Below are 20864 nucleotides of genomic sequence, written 5' to 3'. Positions count from 1 at the left end.
CGATTTCCCTTTTTTCAAATCTTATAAACCATCAATTCAAGAAAGATGGCAAGATCCAGTAAAATATTTTGTCCAAAGATCATGCAATAAGGCTTCGAGTGCAGTCATAGGTAGCTTCGGGCTTCTGAAAATTTATGCGATCTTATAAGCAACTTCCAGTGGTAACAGGACTGGTACATGCTTTTACACAACAAATCATCCAGGAAGTTTCAATATTTAACTGTTGCTGGCACCAAACGAAGTACAAGGGCTCATTGCTACTTGTCCACCTTACTTCCCTTTCAATATTGCACCATATTCCTACGTTTCTGTGTTACTTTTGTGGTTCTCTACATGCAAAGAAAAGACAAAGCTGCATCTTTAATTAACATACACAGAATAATCTGATGTCTACCATTCAGCCACTCTGAAGCCGCCCTTCCTCTTCCACATTGTTACCTTTTATTTATAACCTAAGACTATTAACTCCACATATTAACACTGACCCTCATCCTGAAACAAAATCCTGTAGTTTAGCATCTTCCAGGCCATTCCGACTGCCCATCACAGTTCCATTCCTAGCACTAGAGACAATCCCTTGAAAACTGTTACACATCCTGGGACATGATAAACCAGGTTCTATAATCTATTCATGGTCGTGATCAGCCACCTACAGGAAGGCTTGAATAACGCATAGAGGACCAAGAAGCATCATTACAATCAGGTTACATATCACATGCAGCAATGCTAGAGATTGATGTAATTACTCTCAGAAAATGTGTCCTTCAGCAATGGGCCTGTAGAGGATTACAAAGGAAAAAAATCAGGCTTAAAGCTCAACCTCGGCGCTATCCTCTCAAATCTGAAATATTTCGGCTCGTGTCACATATTACAAAGAACCCCGATCTTAGGTGAAAGACATGGAAGTTTCGCTTGCTATGCTGTCGCTCTTGCTTCAAGCCAGGACCCAGGAAGACTCAGAAAAAAACCTCACGACAACTTTGACCAAAACCACACTAAAGAAATTGAGTGCAGAAAAAACAGTAAATAATTGCAACAATTTACCTTCTTCTCCTTCTTTCTTTCTCGACGTTGTCTTTTCCTTTCTTCTTCCTCTTGTTGTTGTTTCAAGATTCGATTATCTAAGTCTGTAAAAACATGGTTGAGCTTTCTTAACACAGAGGAGAAATGTAAGCATACTCCTCATAAAGAATTTGTGGTCAGAGTATCAAAGAGCTTTAAGTATAGAAAGATAAAGAAATGAGGCGACGCCTTGAAGGATTACTAGAAATGAAATTACTTTAACCAGTTAAAATGGAGTTTGTGCCTATGGTTTTGCTTCATTCATGTTATGAAATTGCCTTGTAACAGTAAAAGAGTAAGAGTGATACAAACCTCTCGGCCTCACAACATAATTGTCATTTAGGCCATAGAAGACTGGAACAGTTCACAACCAACACCCTTGTTGCTATGGAAGAAAATAGAGCTGATTCCTACTGATAGGATAATACTTGAAACAAAATCACTTGTTGGAAGCAAATCACTTGTTAGCATCACTATACCTACCCATAGAGTACTCAGACGACTAGAACTGTATACCTACAAGTCTTTCACAGGTCTACTTCTACATTTGTTTGTTGGGTTCACAAATCTTCAGTTCATGAAAGACAGCACACAAAACTAGTAATTATCTAATACGATGTCTACTACGGAGTCATGAACTTATTAAAAGTCAAATATTTACAATTCTTTCTTAACAGATTTTGCAGCTTTCTATCATAGATGAAGACCTTCATAAATTAAGTTCTCCCAGCTTGAGTTGTACACACTTAGATTGGCCACACATACCTTGTTCTGTAAAATCTGTGGGGATTCTCCGTCTTTTGAGATTATCAAATCTCTCTTGTACCTGTAAGCCCATTTCAATGTTGAGAACAGTACCTTCACAGCTTGCACATGACAAAACATTCAAGACTGCTTGACATATTACCAATCTTCGCATCAAACAAACTTCAGAAGCAAGATTCAAGTGTTATGGAGGCTATACGTGAGAGCAGCAGTGATAGTCCGACTTCCACCTTTAAGTCGGGCATTTTGTCTCTACTTCATGGAGAAAGGCTTGTGATCCATCGTGTCTAAAACTGACGAAGAAGGTACAATTATGGGAGACGAAAAATGAATGTGCTTGGGGTATTCTGGCAGGAGCACTTGGTAGTTACTACCATCATCTATCAGCTGGTAAGAACGAGGTGATAGTCGAAAAGCTGTTTGGAGCTAAAGCAAAAATCACACGAGTTAGAGAGGACCACACTAGTCCTTATTACATGACCACCTCACCCTCCCAACATTGGCTGCCTACAACCTTGAGAATTTCAACTCTCCAATATCCTATAGACCCCTCGAATTGGATGTGTCTACACTTCTATTCATCACCTATCGCAATGGCTGCTTCAATTATGGCAGATCCTACTTTGCCTACCAACACACACCTTCACAAGTATCCTTCTAATAAATTTCTTTAAATTTTCTTTTCAGAGTTTTCCTTGCATTTTCAGATACCATGATGATGGTTGGGTCAGGGCCTCAATGTCTACTCACGTTGTAGTAGTTAACGGAGGTCCAACCCAAGAATGGTACTCTCTGGACTTGGTCAACTCCAAGAGCCATGATGGCTGTTCTGGTTAGACGGGCTCAAACTTATTGAGTTTGGACCTGGGGCACCGGATTGCCAGGTACCACCAGTACACACCTCTGCCTATACGTCTCTCTGAGTGCAGAACATAGAGGTCGCTAGATAACAAAAACTTGATGCACCGAAATCGGGTAATGGTTTTGGGGTTACCTCGGACTTGATGGATCAAAGCGACAAAGTGCTGGGCTTGGAACTCTCATTGCTGCTCACTTGAGAACATCTGACCATGGATCTGAGGAATTGAGGACATCTATGGCACTATTCTTAAGTTTTTGCGGTAGCTTTGTGGCCGCATAACTGTTCCAATTGAAGGCCAATCGAATCAGAGATTTGCTGCTCGAAGTTAGAACTGTTCTCATCTCCCCTTGGCTCTTTTGGAGTCCCTAGTGGTGTTGCAACCAGCGACCTGGTTTGATTAAAGGAGTTCTAGAAGAAGATGGATTGATCATTGTGCATATTATGGGCATTTTGAGTCAAAAGTTATCAGCTCGCTTTGCTGTAAACGTATGAGAGTAAGTCTGAGAATTATTGGGCACGTCCCTTGAATGACCACCATGCTTTGATCTTTCAAGTCTTAAACCCCTTTGTATGTGTATCTAAGGCAAAGCCTACTATAATAGGCATGGATCACCCATGATGCGCCCGATCTTCTTACCATTCACACATGCTCTTGCATGTGTCTTGACAGATGCGGGTCTCCTCCCATCAGCTGAGAATTGATGAAGGGAGAGCTATAGGTATACTCAGAGAGCAGCGGATTTGTAGGTTATGCATGTTGGGGGAGGTCGAGACAGAGGAGCATTTTCTATGTGTCTACCCCACTTACTATGAGATCCGACTGCCTCTTTTAGGAGGGGCATGGATTTGGTCCACTCTCATGATTGATCCACTTCCATGACTAGGTCTGCATTGGGTCTGATTCAGATGCGACTACAGAGAGAGACACTTGCGATTGATCAAAGAGCAGCAGGAGGTGACCACGCCACAGAATATTGAGGTAGACCAAGCAGATGATATGAGGGCAATGTGGATCAGCAAAGACAGCTGACACGACGCTACTGAACGAGGGACGCAGAAACCACACACGACACGGAGAGTGACCACAGCACACACGATCGAGATCCGGCCTATCTCAGCGCTCCTTAGAGGGGACCGCCAAAGACGAGGCGTGACTCTTGGACATAGCCCATTGGATCCAAAGATCGAGGAGACCACATGCTCTGCCACAGCGCGAGACAGCTTGACAGACGCAGATCCAAGATATCCTCGCAGCCCACCGGAGAGCTACCACGGTGCCGGTTTTGGCTTTTGAGTCTCAGCTTTCCGTTTGCTTTGAGTTTTTTGTTTGAGCTCTTGAGCTCTTTATCTTAGCATAGCACCCAGCAAGGGCCCTAGTGTGCCCTTTGCTTCAGCCCATCAAATCTTGTATAAGTTATTTTCGCTTGGTGTACTTTGTCCCATAAGCCCACGAGGCCTCCCGAGGACGTAATCATCTCTCTCTCTCTCTCTCTCTCTCTCCATGCCGCTGCAAACAAGCTGAGAAAATAATGTATATTCCAAATGAGTTTTCACATTGTAAGTATTTGGCACCAAAGCTTGGTACTTGGAAATATCCACTACTACTATCAATGGGATCTAGAGAGGAGTTCCGAAGACAAAGAGAAGAAAGTGGAAGGTTACTCATATGTTGTGGATGCGTTCAATGGTGGAATTGTGATCCAGTAAACAATTCTTTCCAAGAAGTATTGCATTTTGCTTGCTATAGAGAGGAGGGACCTCCTGCAGGATCACCTGAGTGGCAGTGTAATTGAAAACGCTTAACGAAAGAATACCCCTACATGGCCTTTCAACATTTTGGGACCCACTGCTTATAATGATAGCTTAGTTTGGTGAAACACACTCCCATCCCCTTCTTCGTCCAAAGACCTTCTGCTGCCCCCATCATATCTCTTCCTTGCTCCCTCATAATGCTCATTTTTCCCTGGCCCTTAGTGCAATCTACCCCTTGTTTTTCCCCGCCGGTAGATTGCACAAGTCACGAAAGTAGAAACATTGGTCTTGGGTGATGTTGTGACACTAGTTGTCAAAGTCACTGTATTAGTTCGCCACCAGTGGCTTGCACAAGTCATGAAACTAGAAACATTGGTCTTGGGTGATTTCAAAAGACACTATATTAGTTTGCCACTGGTGGCTTGCATAAGTCACACAAGTAGAAACATGAGATTTTGATCTAGCTAGCTACAGCCAGTATAGAATACATCAGACAATATACAAGAGAAGTTTAATCAAGACTCAGCTATGTGTTAGGATGTGAATCGAAACATGTCTGTACTTAGTCAAATATGAAGGTATGGTGGTCTCTGCTCATATAATCCCTTCTTCAGTTATAATGCAACAAACCCAAAATTGATAAGCAAACATATGTGTATGTGAGTGTACGTGTGTGGTGTCTGTATTGTTGTTGGTTTTTATTTTCTCTTTTTCTTCTTTTTTAAACAGAAAAGGAATGCCCTGAGGTGCAAGACATGCCTTTATACATGCGAGATTACCTGCTTCAATGTAGCTCTTTCAACTCGCATTGACATACCCAGTGCTCTTTGGTCTGCAGGACACATCCAACCAAACTACTTACAAGCATTGCCACTTGTACAAAACTCATATCTAAGAAAAAGACAACAGGTTCTTAGAAGAGGAAACATGGTAGTAAGTCTCACGTTTTTTCCCATTTATATGGTCCAAATAATTGGCGGAATCCTTCACAACACATTCACAGACACTGCAGTAGTATCCTGCCTGCCATGCAGAGCATTCAGTTATTCCACAGCAACATACATTCACAACTATACCTAGCATAAAATAAAAAAATCTGCAGCCCCGAAGTTTAATGGAACAATCTAATTCCTGATCATGACATCTGACAGAATTCAATCATTCCTCTGCTGAACATAGTTCCATTTTCATTTCTTGTTATGGATTTTTATATATGCATATTAAACATAATCAGTATGCTTGTGCAGGTGCAATCTCAACAAATCAGTATAATTCCATCTTTGTCTCTTGTTATGGATTTTCATGTAAGCATATTAAACATAACCACTATGCTGCAGAGGCTTTTGGCGACTGCTACAAGATTACCCTAGGGGCTGGAGACGAAGACTTTGAAAAGTTGAATTACTAATAGTGCAGGTGATCAGGAGGCTTCTCGAGGAGGTGGATCATGCTCGTGGAGACCAATTGGTGATGCCAATGGGGATCTGTGTGGAGCAGCCATACATCATTTGATGGACATGATTGCAGAAGGTGACATACATGGTTGGGTTGGAACAGACCCCCGAGGTATGTGCCTTCCAGGATCCAAGCTGTTCATAGGGAGACATCTAAATGGTCATCCGTCAAAGAGATGATGGTTTTCATATTTACAGAATCGATAAGAGGGTGACTTCGTGGATGCTCATGTCAATGTTACATAGAATGCAGGAAGCTCCCATGTTCATGATTGAGATTTGTTGTACCATAGGCGGTCCTTGCTGCCTGGAAAAAACCTGTGGTCCAGGATGATTTTGAAGTGTAGGAGCTGCGGAGTCAAGGAACAGATATCAGGCAAGTTGATCAAATTGGGGACAAACTAGTCCCCTGAAAGCCCCCCAACGGGGGTAGTTGAGTAGTTCAGTCTGCAGGAATTTCAGCCTTTCCGTAGGCAGATCTACACTGAGGTAGAGGAGCCAGATGTGGTGTTCAAGAGGGTAAGATTGAAGCCTGCAAGAAGGCACTCGGTAGAAGAGAAAGAGTCTATAAGTTGGGGCACCATACACGGCCATTTTGGCTGCCTTACCTCAGTACTAGTATGTGCAGGTGTTGTTAGAAATAAACAAAACAGAGGGTTATACACAGCGGAAGATAACAGAGGGTTATACACAGCAGAAATAGATATGTGTAGCCCAAGCACTCACATAGTGGTATCATAGATGAAATCCAAAACTTGTTTACTTATTGTGCTGAACATAATGTGCACGCTAGTAAATAGTTGTGCTCACAACAGAGATATAGAACCAACAGTAGATATATTTCCGTCCTATATGGACAGAATGGAAACAATTACAGAATCCCACCAGAGCATGGTCCTCTGTCCTAACCAAAATGTGATGTGTTCCTACCTCCATGGCACTCCTAGATCACTCAGCCTGTGTGCTCTCGTAGAGCTTGAGTTGGCTTTGTCACTGAGCCTACAAAACAAGCCTTCAAGCTATCCCTCCAGGACAACCATGTGTGAGGCAGTGGATGCTTCCTTGATCCCTGCACCTTGCTGCCCTGGAAGACACAGCCAAGGGTGAAGCCCTTCTCTGAGCTATGTCTGCAGCACTCAGCTCTCCTCCCTCTGAATGATGGCCCAAAACCCTGCTGGCCTGGTGCTCCAAACTGCTCCCTGAAGGCTGCTGCAATGGATGAATTGTGAGCCCCAAATTGCTCCCTTTTACAGGGGCTGGGAGCCCCCAAAATGAACCAACTGGTCAGCTCCACTTTGCCAACCCAGTCAACCGACCCTACCAGCCACAGTTTGGGTGTGTGCTGACCCAGCCTGATAGGGTCCTATAAGAGGATCAGGGGCCTGCCTATTTGCAGCCCCTTTCTTTGCTCTTGCTGTCCTGCACCTGTCCTCACCTGGCCGCCTCAGGCCTCTGCCCTGGTACTTGATGGTTCCATACAAGCTGCTCCAGACGGCCATACCTGTCTGTACATATGCGCCACCTGTGCCGAGCCCCTTCTGGTCATTCAAACCTGTCAGAATTGTGCATTCTTCCCTATACAGTCCCTGACTTTTGCGTGACAATTCTGGACAACCACAGGCCTCCACGACAGCTCCAATACTGCCAGGTACTGCCCTGTTGTGCTGCCCACATGGCAGCCTATATGCTGCCCATGTGGCAGCCCCCTCTTCTTGCTTTTCTCTGTGAGTATGCTTCCCACATGGTAGCCTATGTGCTGCCCATGTGGCAGCCACATCAACCTTAAGTTCACCTCCCCCATGCTCCCCTCATATGGGGGCTTATAGATGGGGAGGTGACCTTTCCCATCAGCCCCTCACACCGAGACAACTTGGCCCAATCCAAACTCATCAATGAAGATGCTCCATCAGCTCCCATCTTCATATGGGGGCTTATAGATGGGGAGGTGACTTTTCCAACACCCCCTCTCACCGACACAGCTTGGCCAATGAAGATGCTCCATCAGCTCCCATGTTGAAGCTCTCTGGAACAATGTAGTGTCGATGTCAATTCTTGGTCTTTCAACCAGTGGCTCTTGCTCCTCTAGGTCTGGTCCCGCATAAGCAAACCATCCTGCTACATGAGTCCATCCTTGGTAGCACCAGATGGCACCTGCTTCAGTCACGTTCCTGCCATCGATTTCGAGCACACCTGATGCAAACAGTCTCTCTCCAACTACTTCCCTCATAATGAGTGGCCAGCCTTGCCTCTTCCAAACACCAGGCTCTCTGGGTTGTTTCAACCTGTCCTTCCTCTGGCAAGCTTTGCAACAAAACAACCATCTCGCGAAATGAAATCTCAAGATTTAACCTAGACCATAAGCTGCCAATAAGCTCTGAAGCAAGTATTCTTCTGGCTTCAGTACGCCTTCACCATAATCACCTTCTAGCAATCTGCTTCCGAGAGTTAAAGACACTTCCCCTTCTACCTTCCAAGAATGCATACACCTTCCAATCTCACCTTTCCTGAGACACATGAAGAGCAAATTCTTCCCACCGCATGCTATAAAGCCTTAAATAAATTACATAGAGTACATACTAGAACGTCGTCCTGCCTATGTGCTTGCTCTGAAAGCAAACCATGCACCTCATGCATGCATATTCAACTGCCCTATGTAGTCTTGCAATGCCCCCTTCCGAACCACAGCATCCATCTGACCCTGAAACCCTAGGCCACTACATGGAGTCCTCCCTTATGTCAATCTTATCTGCACTTGGAAGAGTCTTCACCTTCACAAAGGTTTCTAACTCCTCTTTTGCCCACATCTCAATATCATACATCCTCACTATGACTTATGTGCCTCCATATCTTACCCTCAGTAACACACCGAGATGTCAACAAGACTAGTTCTCCACTGACTACAACATTGGCTATGTCTGACTCCCCTGAATCTAAGCTGAACCCCTTCTTGTTCTTCTTATCTGCCTTCTTCTTTCTGCAATCTTTCCCAAATGGCATGGCGTATCACAATAGAAGCACTTCTTTTGCTTCCTCTTTTTCTTGTTTTCTAAAGTGTCCTTAGAGTTGTCATTCTTGGGCTTGCCACCTTACAGGAACTGACTTTGTCACGCCTTGTCATCGTATTTATTATAGAGTTTCTCTCAAAAACGAGCCTCCTGTAGCAATAAGGGACTGAGCTCCTCAAAATTCATAGGCATGTTCCTCTCTCCTGTTGTCACAGTTGTAACGAAGCCCTTGAAATTCCGTGGTAGCATCCCAAGTACCAGCAATTGTGAGAATGGGAGAGAGAGCAAAGGTGAGAACAGGTTTTGTCTAAGTAACAAAACCTTATCACTTCACTAACCATAGTTAGTGAACTAACTGTGGTTAGGGGGAAAAACCTCTAAGTGAGGGAAAAGTGCCCCTAACCTACTTATTACATTACATTGGTCACTGCTAAATTATAGCAATAATTCTAACACCCCCCTGCAATGCCAATGTCATGTACAAGAAAATGATCAATCACCAAAAGGAGATAAGTTCAGGGCACTGCGAAATGCCTCCAACTTTTCACGTGGAAGTGCTTTGGTGAAAATGTCTGCAACATTGTCATGTGTTGACACATAGATCATGCTGATCTCTCCTGCATGCAACTTCTCTCTGACGTAGTGATAGTGAACCTCAATGTGCTTCGTGCGAGCATGAAACACAGGATTCTTTGCCACTGCAATAGCACTCTGACTATCAGTGAGAATTGGAGAAAGACCCTCCAATGAAAGATGAAGATCAGCAAATAAACGACGCAACCAAACACATTCAACTGTCACTGTGAAAGCTACCCTGTACTCAGCTTCACATGAAGAGGTAGCCACTGTAGATTGTTTCTTGCTCAACCAAGAAATACAACCTTTGCCCAAAAAGAAACAATTGCCACTTGTGGACTACCTAGTGTCATAATCTCCAGCCCAATCTGAGTCACTGTAGGCATGCATCTGCAAGTCACCCCCCCTGGGAAACATCAAGCCAAAAGACTTGGTACCTTGCAAATAACGGAAGATGTGTTTTACAGCCTCCCAATGCATAGTCTTTGGGCTGTGCATATATCTGCTCACGTGAGAAACTGCAAACTGAATATCAGGTCGTGTATTGCAGAGATAAATGAGGCATCCAACAGCCTGACTGTAGAGAGTGACATCAAATGATTCACCTGCTTCATGCATTGTAAGCTTCAACCCCGGCTCCATGGGAGTAGCTATGGGCTTACAATCCTACATGTTGAATCTGTCTAAGAGTTTTTGCACATACTTAGATTGAGACATACCGATGCCACTTTGCTCTTGAGTGAACTGGATCCCCAAATAAAAGTGTAGCAGCCCCAAATTTGACATGTCAAAAGTGGTCTGCAATTCAGCTTTAAAATCTGCAATATTATCTTCATTTGACCCTGTGAGTAGTAAGTCATCTACATAAAGAATGATGACTAAAATATCCCCCTCATCCTTCTTGATGTAGAGGGTGCTTTCAGTTGGACTGTTGTGCAGCCCCTTGCTGGTCAACAGTACATACATATGCACCACCTGTCCCAGGCCCCTTCAGTCAAACCTGTCATATCTGTGCATCTCTGCCCCAAATGGCAGCCTTTGTGCTGTGCCCATGTGGCACCCCCCACTTCTTGCTTTTCTCTGTGAGAATGCTGCCCACATGGCAGCCTATGTGCTGCCCATGTGGCAGCCACATCAACCTTAAGTCCACCTCCCCCATCCTCTCCTCATATGGAAGCTTACAGATGGAGATGACTTTTCCAACAGGTTTCCATACAATCATTAGCAGGTTTGGTTCCTGGATTTTCACATATATATATCTATTATTTGGGCTGCAGATCTGAGTGTTCTATCTTCCAGATCTGAAGAGTTTTGTTTGCATGCATGCACACAGAGTGAGGAGTTGCCTCATGTTAAGTTGTGTCTTCCGCTGCTGTGGGGAGTTGTCACTCTCTTGTTTGAGATGGTACCTGGACCTTGCGTGGTAGTGGATGCATGACTTTATATTCTCTAACAAGGTCCACCCTTGAGGAAAGCATGCTTATCAAACACATTAATATGGCACACATCCTGCCATGGATTTTGACATAGCAAGCATGATGTCAAATGATGTGGTTTCCCGTGTACTCTCATCCCTCTCGAGCATGCACATGGCATTCATCTACTCACAATAAGAAAAGTGCTAGCTTCAAAACAAGAGACTGAACCTTTGTTCAAAAAGGTCACTAACCCAGCTATGAGCCCCCATATGAGGAGGACAAGGGTTTGGATAGGATAGAGGCTTTCCTAAAGCATCTGCATGCTGTGGGGCCTGATTGATGGCATGCAGTACAGGCTTGTACAGCCTCAGGAACAGTGTGCAGGTCAGCCTGGAGAGCAGCTGCAGAGCAGCCCAAACATGCAGCAGGCCAGGGCATATTTACAGGCATGTCAGCAGGTCGGCATCAGCAGCAGCAGGTTGTGGTCAGTACAGACCAGTCGGAGCTGGGCGACTGGTTGGTGTTGGGCCTGGTTGGCTCAGTTTAAGTCGGCCTAACTCAGTTCAAGAGACCGTTGACCACTACACACATCCCACCAAGGCAGAGAGAGAGAATTGAGTAATCACAAAGATGGGGCTATGTATGCTGAGGGGGAAGAAGCTTCCCAGATCCTTTGGGGTGAAAGAAAGAAAGAAAGAAAGATGTATTAACGTCCGCGGGAGGCCTCTCGGGCCTATGGGACAAAAGTGCGGAAACAAAGTAAACTCATACAAGCCACAGTGGGCTGGAGCGAAGGGCTCGCTAAGGCCTTCGCTGAGTACTAGAAAACTAGAAAACACATAAACTGAAATACCAATGTAGTACATCATATCAAGTCAGGCCAGAAAAGCCAAATAGTGTGTAACATGAGTGAGGCATGTCAGGCGCTCAGGGCTAATGCTCCAAGAACATGATCTGGCTCCATGTATCCAAGCTCCATGATAGCTCTCTGGTGTGACACAAAGAGCTCACGTATCAGCCTCTATCGAGCTCTTTGGCACTGGGGGGGGGGTGGTCTCCTCGATCTCTGGATCCGATGGGCTATGTCAAGTGTAATGCCACGTCTCTGTCGGTCGCCTTTGAGAAGAGCTGAGATAGGTCAAACCTCAATCGTGTGTGCTCTGGTCTCCTGTCGCATGTGAGATCCCCGTGACCCTCGTCCAGTAGTGGTATCGTGTTGACTCCCTCTACTGACCCATCTATCTCTCATGTCAGCTAGCTCCTCCTCCTCTACTCCCGAGTGCCCTAGAGCTGACTTAAATGCATAGAAGTCGGTGACCTACCTCTGCGCTCGCTCCACCTCACTATCTTGTGACGTGGTGGTCGCATCCTGCTGCTCTCTGATCCATCGAAGTAGTGTCTCTCTGTGTCTCCGCATCTCCATCAGGTAGAGCCCAATACAGACCTGATCCTGGAAGTGGATCAATCGTGAGAGTGGGCCAAACCCGTGTCCCTCCTGAAAAAGGCAATGGTAGCACCCTCGGATCTCGTAATAGGCAGGACACATTCAAAGAAAGTGCTCCTCGGTCTTGACCTGACCCATCGAGCATAGCATACAAGTTCGCTGCTCTCTAGGTATGCCTACAGCTCTCCCTGCCTCAATCCTCAGCTGATGGGAGGAGACTTGCTGTCCAATGGCAATCCTCAGTGCATGTGAGACTCCTCTGTCCTCAAGATACTGGGGTCTGATGATGAGGCCATCCTCCGATACTCTCAAGAAATGGTCATAGTAGAGTTGGGTCTTGGTGGGGAAATCCTTGTCCCTCCCCCCAGTCCGAAGTGTGTGAAGCTAGAGGAGGTCTAACCGTATGATGGGAGGAGACTTGTTGTCCAATGGCAATCCTCAGTGCATGTGAGACACCTCTGTCCTCAAGATACTGGGGTCTGATGATGAGGCCATCCTCCGATACTCTCAAGAAATGGTCATAGTAGAGCTGGGTCTTGGTGGGCAAATCCTGGTCCCCCCCCCGCAAGTCCGAAGTGTGTGAAGCTGGAGGAGGTCTAACCGTATGATGCGATTAATCTAATCTTGCAGAATCAGCTTGGGGGGTGCATCCATGCTATACTGAAAAGGAGGGAGCCTGTCCATCTGAATGCCATGACTGGCGAACCAAGCAGAGACGCGTGCATATCACGCTGTATCAAACCCACTCTTTGCCAGTCAGATAGAGGATTCCAATGCCAGTCTCGGTAGCCTCTCATGAGGTAGGTCCCAGACTCTATGGAGGAAGGTCATTGTCTGAAAGGTGACATCCATTTGAAGAGGGGTCATAGCAAACTTTGCATGTACTATCTGATGGGGGATTGAGGGCTTACTACAAATCATCCTGGATCCCATGATTATCTATAGCTGCTCAAATCTCTTCCACTCTGCTACTGAAATATCACACCCCCAGAACGGTGCTGCATACATGGCAGTTGGTCTCACTAAGGTGTCGAAAAGCCAGCACTTCGTCGGTGGGTCCTGAAAGTGCGCCTGGAAACATTGTCGCTCTAGCCGGGCCAGAGCACCATATCCTCGTGTGAGGCGTGCTTGAGCTGCATGGATCATCGTGAAAGTTGGCCCAGTGAAAACTACACCCAAGTATGTGTAGGACTGCACAATCTCTACTGGCTAACCTCGGTAAGTGAAGCTATGTCGATGGAGCATTGGGTATGAGGTGTTGAAGATCATAACCTTGGTCTTTCCAAGGTTAATTGTCAGATCTCTCTCTGTGCAGAACTCCTCGAGGGCCTCCAGATGTCTTTGTAAACCCTCTGCTAAGGACAACAAGAGGACTATGTCATCCGCATATAGTAGTATCAGTACCAACAAATCAGCTAGCGGTGACCCCTCGCCTCCCAGGCAGTCTATGAAGGATGTGATCTCATCAATATAGAGGCCGAAGAGAGTCGGTGAGAGGGGGCTTGACAGGCCTCCTGGGGCGCGAACTAGTCCCCTGATGGACTTATATAGGCTCATCACCCCCCAAATCAAAACCTAGTGGTGGAGATGCTAAAGGATAGGTATGAGTGGTCAGCACCTCGCAAGGGAGGGGGCACAACGAAGTCGTGTACCCGTGAGGTGAAGGATAGGGGACCGAGTATGTAATCCACTGTACTAGTACCTCTGCCATGCGGGAAACAAGTGAACCCACCAGATAATGGCCATCTCTGAAGGCCATTATATATGATTAGGTCATGGATAGCCCCCGGGTCAAGTAGATGCCAGCTGTATCCCGTCACATGTGATACACCCACTGAGTGTCTCATTGTCCCAAGCTCTGCAGTGTCTAGTTCTGGTACTATGAGAGAGTCTGATGTAAAGTCAAGTAGGCCCACTTGCCTGTCACCTGTGCGTGCATTGAAGTCACCAAGAAGGAGGTTGTCTCCTAGTCTGGAGAACTCAATGAGATCATCATGTATCGTCTCATATGGGCTGTGTCCCTTCGTAGTGACTGCGTGTGCATAAGGTGATGTATCTGGGGGAAAGTAGCACACTGCCATGTAGATTAGTCGGGCATTAGGTGTCTGGACACGGACCCACATATTTCGCGCGTGTTCTTCTCTCCGAACCACTGAAATGAGGGGTCTCAAATGTGATCTGAAGAGGATGGCCACTCCTCCGGAGCCACGCACTCCACTGTCTCCCCTCATTTCCCTCCGGTGTATATCCTGCCACAGTGGGCAGTCCTCTCTCTGGACTGTAAACTACTCGGTGCTTTCTATCGATTCAGACAACGGATTTTGCAGAGGCGTTTGAATGAGATGATTGCGAGTTGCCAAACACATATACTTGAACTTACGAGTTTGCAATTAAGCTGGAATTAAGACTTATACAGCTTAAACGCAAAGTGACATCATTGGAAAATGCAATATGATTGAGGGGCCAAGACGCCCCCCCCCCCTTATCCAGGCTCACTTTATTCTTGAAAATGGAGATACAAGACCAAGGTGCAATGCACCTTCCAAACTGATGAACTCAGGGAAAACCTAGGACCTAGATACAAGACTCAAGAGCATATGTGCAAGGTAGACAACAAAAAGGAGGACTTCAAGCTCAGGTTTCAACTCTTGGCTTGCCCAATCCACAAGGAAGAAGCCTGCAACAATCACCACTTACATCCAACATTACAGACAAGCACTAGTTTCTAGAAAGATAGTAGAAACAACATGAAATAGTGCTGTAAATGAGATAAACTTGACAATACAGGCTCCCTTCGTGACTTGATCCTTTTGTAGATGAAGTCCTTGATGCCTTTGAAGCTACCTTGGGTGAGGAGAGTGTGGAAATGGGGCTGGAATGAGAACAGCTTAGAAAAACAGCCTGTAGGCTAGAGAGAGAAAGCTTTTATGGAGTGATAGCTGTAGAGAGAGAGTGCCAATGCTGATCCCAAGGGAGGGGATGTAAGAGAAGAGCTGCTGCTGTTCCAAAGGTGCACAGAAAGGCAGATTTCTGTAAGGGAAATGGGCTGGAACAGTAGAGAGAGAAATTTTGCAATAGAGAGAGAAAGACTGCAGCAGGAGAGAGAAAGGGGCTGTGGCTGCTCCACGCTAGGAGAAGGAGAGAGGATGCTGCTGCTGTTCCAGAAGAGCTGAGAGGGGGCAGATTTCTGGAGAGGAGGGGCTGGAACTGTAGAGAGAGAATGTGCTGTTGTAGAGAGAGAAAGTGCTGCTGAGGTGAGAGAATGGCCTGGGGAGAAGCTGGCTGCACCCAAGGAGCTGGAGAGGTTCTGCTGCATCATCCAAAGGGAGGGAGAAGAAAAGTGACGAATTTTTCATGTGAGGAATGAAGGGGAGAGGCCTTCTTTTATAGGCTCAACCCCCCCCCCCCCCCGGCCTAGAGTGGAAGGTGGACACTTGTCCCAGATTTTTGGTGGGCTGCAGTCCCAAAGAGGACAGCCCACAACCTGCCCCAAATCTACCAGATTTGGGGCCAAACACTTGGCCTGCATGCCCTGCCACTTGCCATGCATGCTGCCACATGTGTGGGACAGGTGGACTGACCTGCCAGATCAGATTCCATGTGGCAGTCTGCCACGTGTCACTCCCAAAAACCCTAAAATTTCAAAGTTGTCAGAATTCAATTCTGATCGCACCCACGGGTTCCTAACAGCTTAGACTATCTATTGACGTACTCTAAGGTCATAATTGAGCCATACTGAGCTCATTTGTTTGTCGTCTTATCTTGTATCTCCATTACTCTTGGCATGCTCCCAGGCCCACACCCAAAGCTCAGGGAACATTCTCTTGAATGGTTCCTAGGTCGGTATGCAATCTGTGCATTTAATTGGTCCCATGTTTGGGTACTCAGGTGGGGTGTGGTTTCCAGATGTCCCTCTCAAAGAGAGGCCATCACTCTTGTGGGTCACTAATGCCCATAACCCCAAGCAAGGGGGTCCACCCTCAAATGCTAGACCTAGTCCCCATTGTCTGTAACTGAACAGTAGGAAAACATTTCATTTCTTAATAAGCATACTATTGAAAAACAAAAAGAAATAGTACCAAGCAAGTGGATACATGTTGAAGCAGGATGACATGGACTCTCATGTGTCTCGGTGTAAAAGATCATGTCTCTTCCAGTGTATGTCTCTGAGAATCCTCCTGGGTTAGACAAGAGTGTGCCATTACAGTTCCACACTGCCATCTTGAGTTCATTATGTGCATTCATCCCATTGGTTCGACACCGTCATAACTCCCCATCTTCCTTCTCTTCCCTGGCTGGTCTCTCGTGGACAATGACTTTACCATCTCTATATACAGCCCATTTTCCTGCTTCCCTTGCTGCCATTACCCGTACCATTCCCTCCCTTCTGTGCTCCTATTGTAGGAGGGTTAGATGATCATCCAAATATATCCTGGTCCCTTTCAATGCTGCTCTCATGCTCATAATGGTGGACCTATCCATGGCATTCCGGAATTTCAGTACTAAGGGTCTCATTGGTGTTTCAGCTTTACCTACTCTCCAGGCTGTTTCGCATGTGAGATTAACCCCCATTTTAGAGAACAAAACTTGGGCTACATTCTCTGTTCTGAGTATTTCCATGGCTTTACAACTCCCCTATGAAGGCATTTGCATATCCTTCATTTGCTGTAGTTTAACACCCAGTGAATGTTATAGGATCCTGTAGGATAGAATAGATGCATCTTGCAAGAGGTGTGAGAGCACAATGAAATCTCTATATTGATTGTGAGAGAGAAGACTCTCTTTTATAGAAAGGGGGAGAAGGTAATACCTTCCCTACATAGTGGCAATCAGCCCCTACATCAGTGGGAATCAATCCCTACATCAGTGGGATTGCCTTTGTCTTACATCATCACTTAGGTCACACACTAGACACATCATAGCACTTGATGTGCCTTTACAACACACACAAACACACATGTGACTCCCCTAGATGCACACATGCACCATAGAGCAAGCCCTTGATCATACTTACCCCAACAAACCCCCCTCAAGGGATTGCCTCTTGCAGTGTCAAGGATTCATGTAGTCTCATAGTTTCTCATGCCATCTCATGGTGGTCAAGGATTAATCTATGGCTAGGATCTCATGCTAGCAAGGGTTCCCAAGGGTGTGAGTTTTACAGAAATGGGATAGTCAAAACACATATCACATGGTCTACATCATATGGTGACCAGAGGTGATTTACATAACATATTCTTTTTGGAGTACTACTCCAAGCAGAGAGCCTCAAAATTTTGACCAAGTGATGATAAAAAAAAAAGACAAAGTGCCTAAAAAGCATAGTCTTCATCATGTGGAGACTCATCAAATGAAAGTAGATTGGCAGTTTCTGACTTTGTAGCTTCTTCCTTTTTGGCTCTACAATACTTTTCATAGTGATTGTTTTTGCCACAATGTTTGCATGGATTGATCTTGAAGCAATCTTTTGAGAGGTGATTAGTCTTCCGACAATGTCTGCAAGGTGAAAACTTGCTCTTTTGAATTTTTATGGCATAGGCTGTGTCATTGCCTCTCTGGTATGCTGTGTCATTGCCTCTCCGGATATCCATGTGCCTTTCTTCTTCTTGAAGAGCAGAAATTTAAGAAGATTTTTCAAAGTGGTAACAACATGATCATAATCTTCAGGCATACTTTTGAGCAACACTGCCATTGCATCATCTGTAGTGATTGGAGAGTTGATAGAAGCAAGTTGAGTCATGAGACTCCGCATATGATTGACATGAGCAGCCAAAGGAGTGCCACTAGCCATCTTCAATTCAAAGAAAGCAATCTTAAGTAACAATTTTGAGATGTGAGAGCTAGCACAAAAAATAATGTCAAGTTTCTGCCAAGCTTCAGAAGGAGACTCTAAATAAAAAATGTGATGAATATAGTCATCTCCTAAGCCAAGAGCAATGATGCCATAGGCTGTTGGGGTAAAGGCTCTATGGCCACCCAAGTACAGTTAGTACACTTAGTACTTTATTTGTTAAGTACACTAAGTACACCGTACTTAGTGTTGTAACCTTATCCTTTGTGTGCTAGGGGAGGTACACACATACCTTTTATCCCCACACTTCTTGTTTTCTTATCCTGCTTGTGTGTGTGGGTGTGCTCCCTACTCTCACCTTCCACACTGTGTGCTAGGGGAGGTACACACATACACACATACCTTTTATCCCCACACTTCTTGTTTTCTTATCCTGCTTGTGTGTGTGGGTGTGCTCCCTACTCTCACCTTCCACAACTGGTATCAGAGCCTATTCGTGGGTGTGCCCAAACGTGGGTCTTACCAGCATCCAAGGAGCACCAACAGCCATCGCTAGGCAGCACCAACAGCCATCGCTAGGCAGCGGCCAGCCATCGCTAGGCAGCGGCGACAGCAGCGACAGCCTGCAAGAAAGCGCCGCGCTACGCTAGCAGCCTTTGAGGTCATTCGTCGCCAGGGCCAAGGCCACCGGCGACGCCAGCGTCAAGGCCACCGACGCCAGCAGCCAGCAGGCCACCAACGACGCGGCGCCAACCAGGGCCAAGGCCACCAGCGACGCCATCGGCGCCACCAGCAGCAAGCCAGGCGGCGCCAGCCAGGGCCTAGGCCACCAGCACCGCCATCAGCGCCACATGCGCCTGCAGCTCTGCCATCTTTGTCTCCTACCTGATCTTGCGAAGCAAACGGACATTTCCCACCTCCCGCCAAGGGTCTTCGCCCTGATTTCGAGACAGGTCTTATCACTTGGCCTGTGATTGTACATAGTGTTGGCACTATGTATGCATTGGTCAGATCTGTGTAGACACATGCAGCATATGCTACTGGATGCAAGTCAATGGACGTGCAGTCACATGCCTTATGAGCAATAGCAGATTGGTGCCATTTACTGTGTTAATGCACGGAATGTGCTGTCAATTCAAGGGGCTTTTGATGCTATTGTGCGTGGAACAAATGCTGTAATTTGTTGCTGGAAGTACATTCACATTTGTTACAGATTTGGTCAATTTTGACCAAGTTTGACTTTAGTCAAATTTGGGGCTTTTGACATTGTTATGCATATCAGTGTTGGGGGAAACACCTAGATGCTTTATGTGATCATTGGAGCTTTGGGAAAGCTGTGTATGCACTAAAATCTTCAAAATTGGCTTCTAGTCAAGGGGCTTTTGCCTCATTCAAGTTCTAAACTGTGTAACACAGTTATAGAGGCAAGAGAAAGTCTAATTCTGACAGTTTTGGACAGTTATACAGTCAATTTCTGTTGCTGTACTAGAAAGTACAGTCGGGTACTGTCCGGAATCAATTTTTTGGACTGTAAACAGTCACTTTACTGAAGTTTAAAGTGCATAAAACAGTGCTGTTTTCACTGTTACAGCAGGGACATACATTGTGTCAAATCAAGGTACTGCTGTACTGTACTACAGAGCCTCAATTAATGCATTAAGTATTGCTTTTCTGGATCTGCAGCCGGCAGGAAACAGACAGTATTTACTGTTAAGTGGGAGAAAATTGCAGGAATTAACTTTTGAGCACAACTACAAGTGCATCTGTGCACTTAGTTTGCAGGGAGTCAGGCACCCAAGTGTGGGTTATATTTCTTACTGATTGTAATGGCTTCATCCTCGGAATCTTCTCTTCTCAATATTAAAAAGTTGCAGGGTGCTGCTAACTACCCAATGTGGAAAAAGATGGTCCTGAATGTGCTAATTCTCAGGCAGTTTCATGCTCCTATTATACACAAAGGTGTGAAGCCCACTGGCACATCTAATGATGCTTGGGCACTAGCTGATCTGTCAGCAAAGTCCATAATTGAATTGTCACTCCATGAGAGTGTTGTTTGGAATGTGGATGGTGAAAAAACAGCCTGGGGTGTGTGGAAAAAGCTACAGGACACATATGAGCAGCAGAGTGTAGCCACAAAGATATATTGGCTGCGCAAGTTCTTCAATCTGAAGATGAAGGAAGGGACCTCCATGGATGCACATCGCAATGAGTTTAATTCAATTGTCACCCAACTTGCAAATAAAAAATATGTGGTGGATGAGGAAACCAAGGGTATGGCACTCTTGATTTCTCTTCCTGAAAGTTGGGATACATTCACCACAACTGTAACAAATGCAAACACTTTCATAAGTTTTTCAGATATCACAGGGCTGATTTTGCAAGAAGAGCAGAAGCTGAAAGCTCAAGATGCAATAAAGCCTAACAATGCCTTAAATGCAAGGGGGAGAAGTCAGCAAAGAGGCAAATCTCAGGAAAGGGGAAAAGGGAGGAGCAAGTCCCGCTCCAACAAAGATGTTGAGTGCTACTACTGTGGCAAAAAGGGACATACTAAAAAGAGTGCTTTAAACTGAAAAATAATAAGAGAGACAAAGCCAAAAATACTGATGCGTCAGATGCAAAAGCAATTGTACCAGTAAGCAATGGCAAGAGCAGTGTGAAGATTGAAGAGCTTCATTCTACACACGGTTATGACAGTGAGGGAGAGGTTCTATTTCTCTCTACTTTGGATGCTCATT

General features: G+C 45.6%; 1 protein-coding gene across 1 annotated transcript in view; it reads right to left on the bottom strand.

Annotated features, from left to right (window-relative positions):
* The window catches only part of LOC147905520 (C2H2 and C2HC zinc fingers superfamily protein), a 72670-nt gene that overhangs the window by 555 nt on the left and 51251 nt on the right, over positions 1-20864 (bottom strand). Inside the window, exons 6-9 of the mRNA XM_087380389.1 lie at positions 5386-5464; positions 5221-5273; positions 1828-1888; positions 1045-1127 (exon numbers count right to left, since the gene is read on the bottom strand). Coding sequence (XP_087236515.1) covers positions 1045-1127; positions 1828-1888; positions 5221-5273; positions 5386-5464 — 276 coding nt within the window. The remainder of the gene's footprint in view (positions 1-1044; positions 1128-1827; positions 1889-5220; positions 5274-5385; positions 5465-20864) is intronic.

Source organism: Dipteris shenzhenensis, chromosome 1 (assembly GCF_047967505.1).
Source record: "Dipteris shenzhenensis isolate YYH24624 ecotype China chromosome 1, Dip_SZ_1.0, whole genome shotgun sequence".
NCBI classification, from domain to species: Eukaryota; Viridiplantae; Streptophyta; class Polypodiopsida; order Gleicheniales; family Dipteridaceae; genus Dipteris; species Dipteris shenzhenensis.
This window is presented reverse-complemented; position numbering and strand designations above follow the sequence as displayed.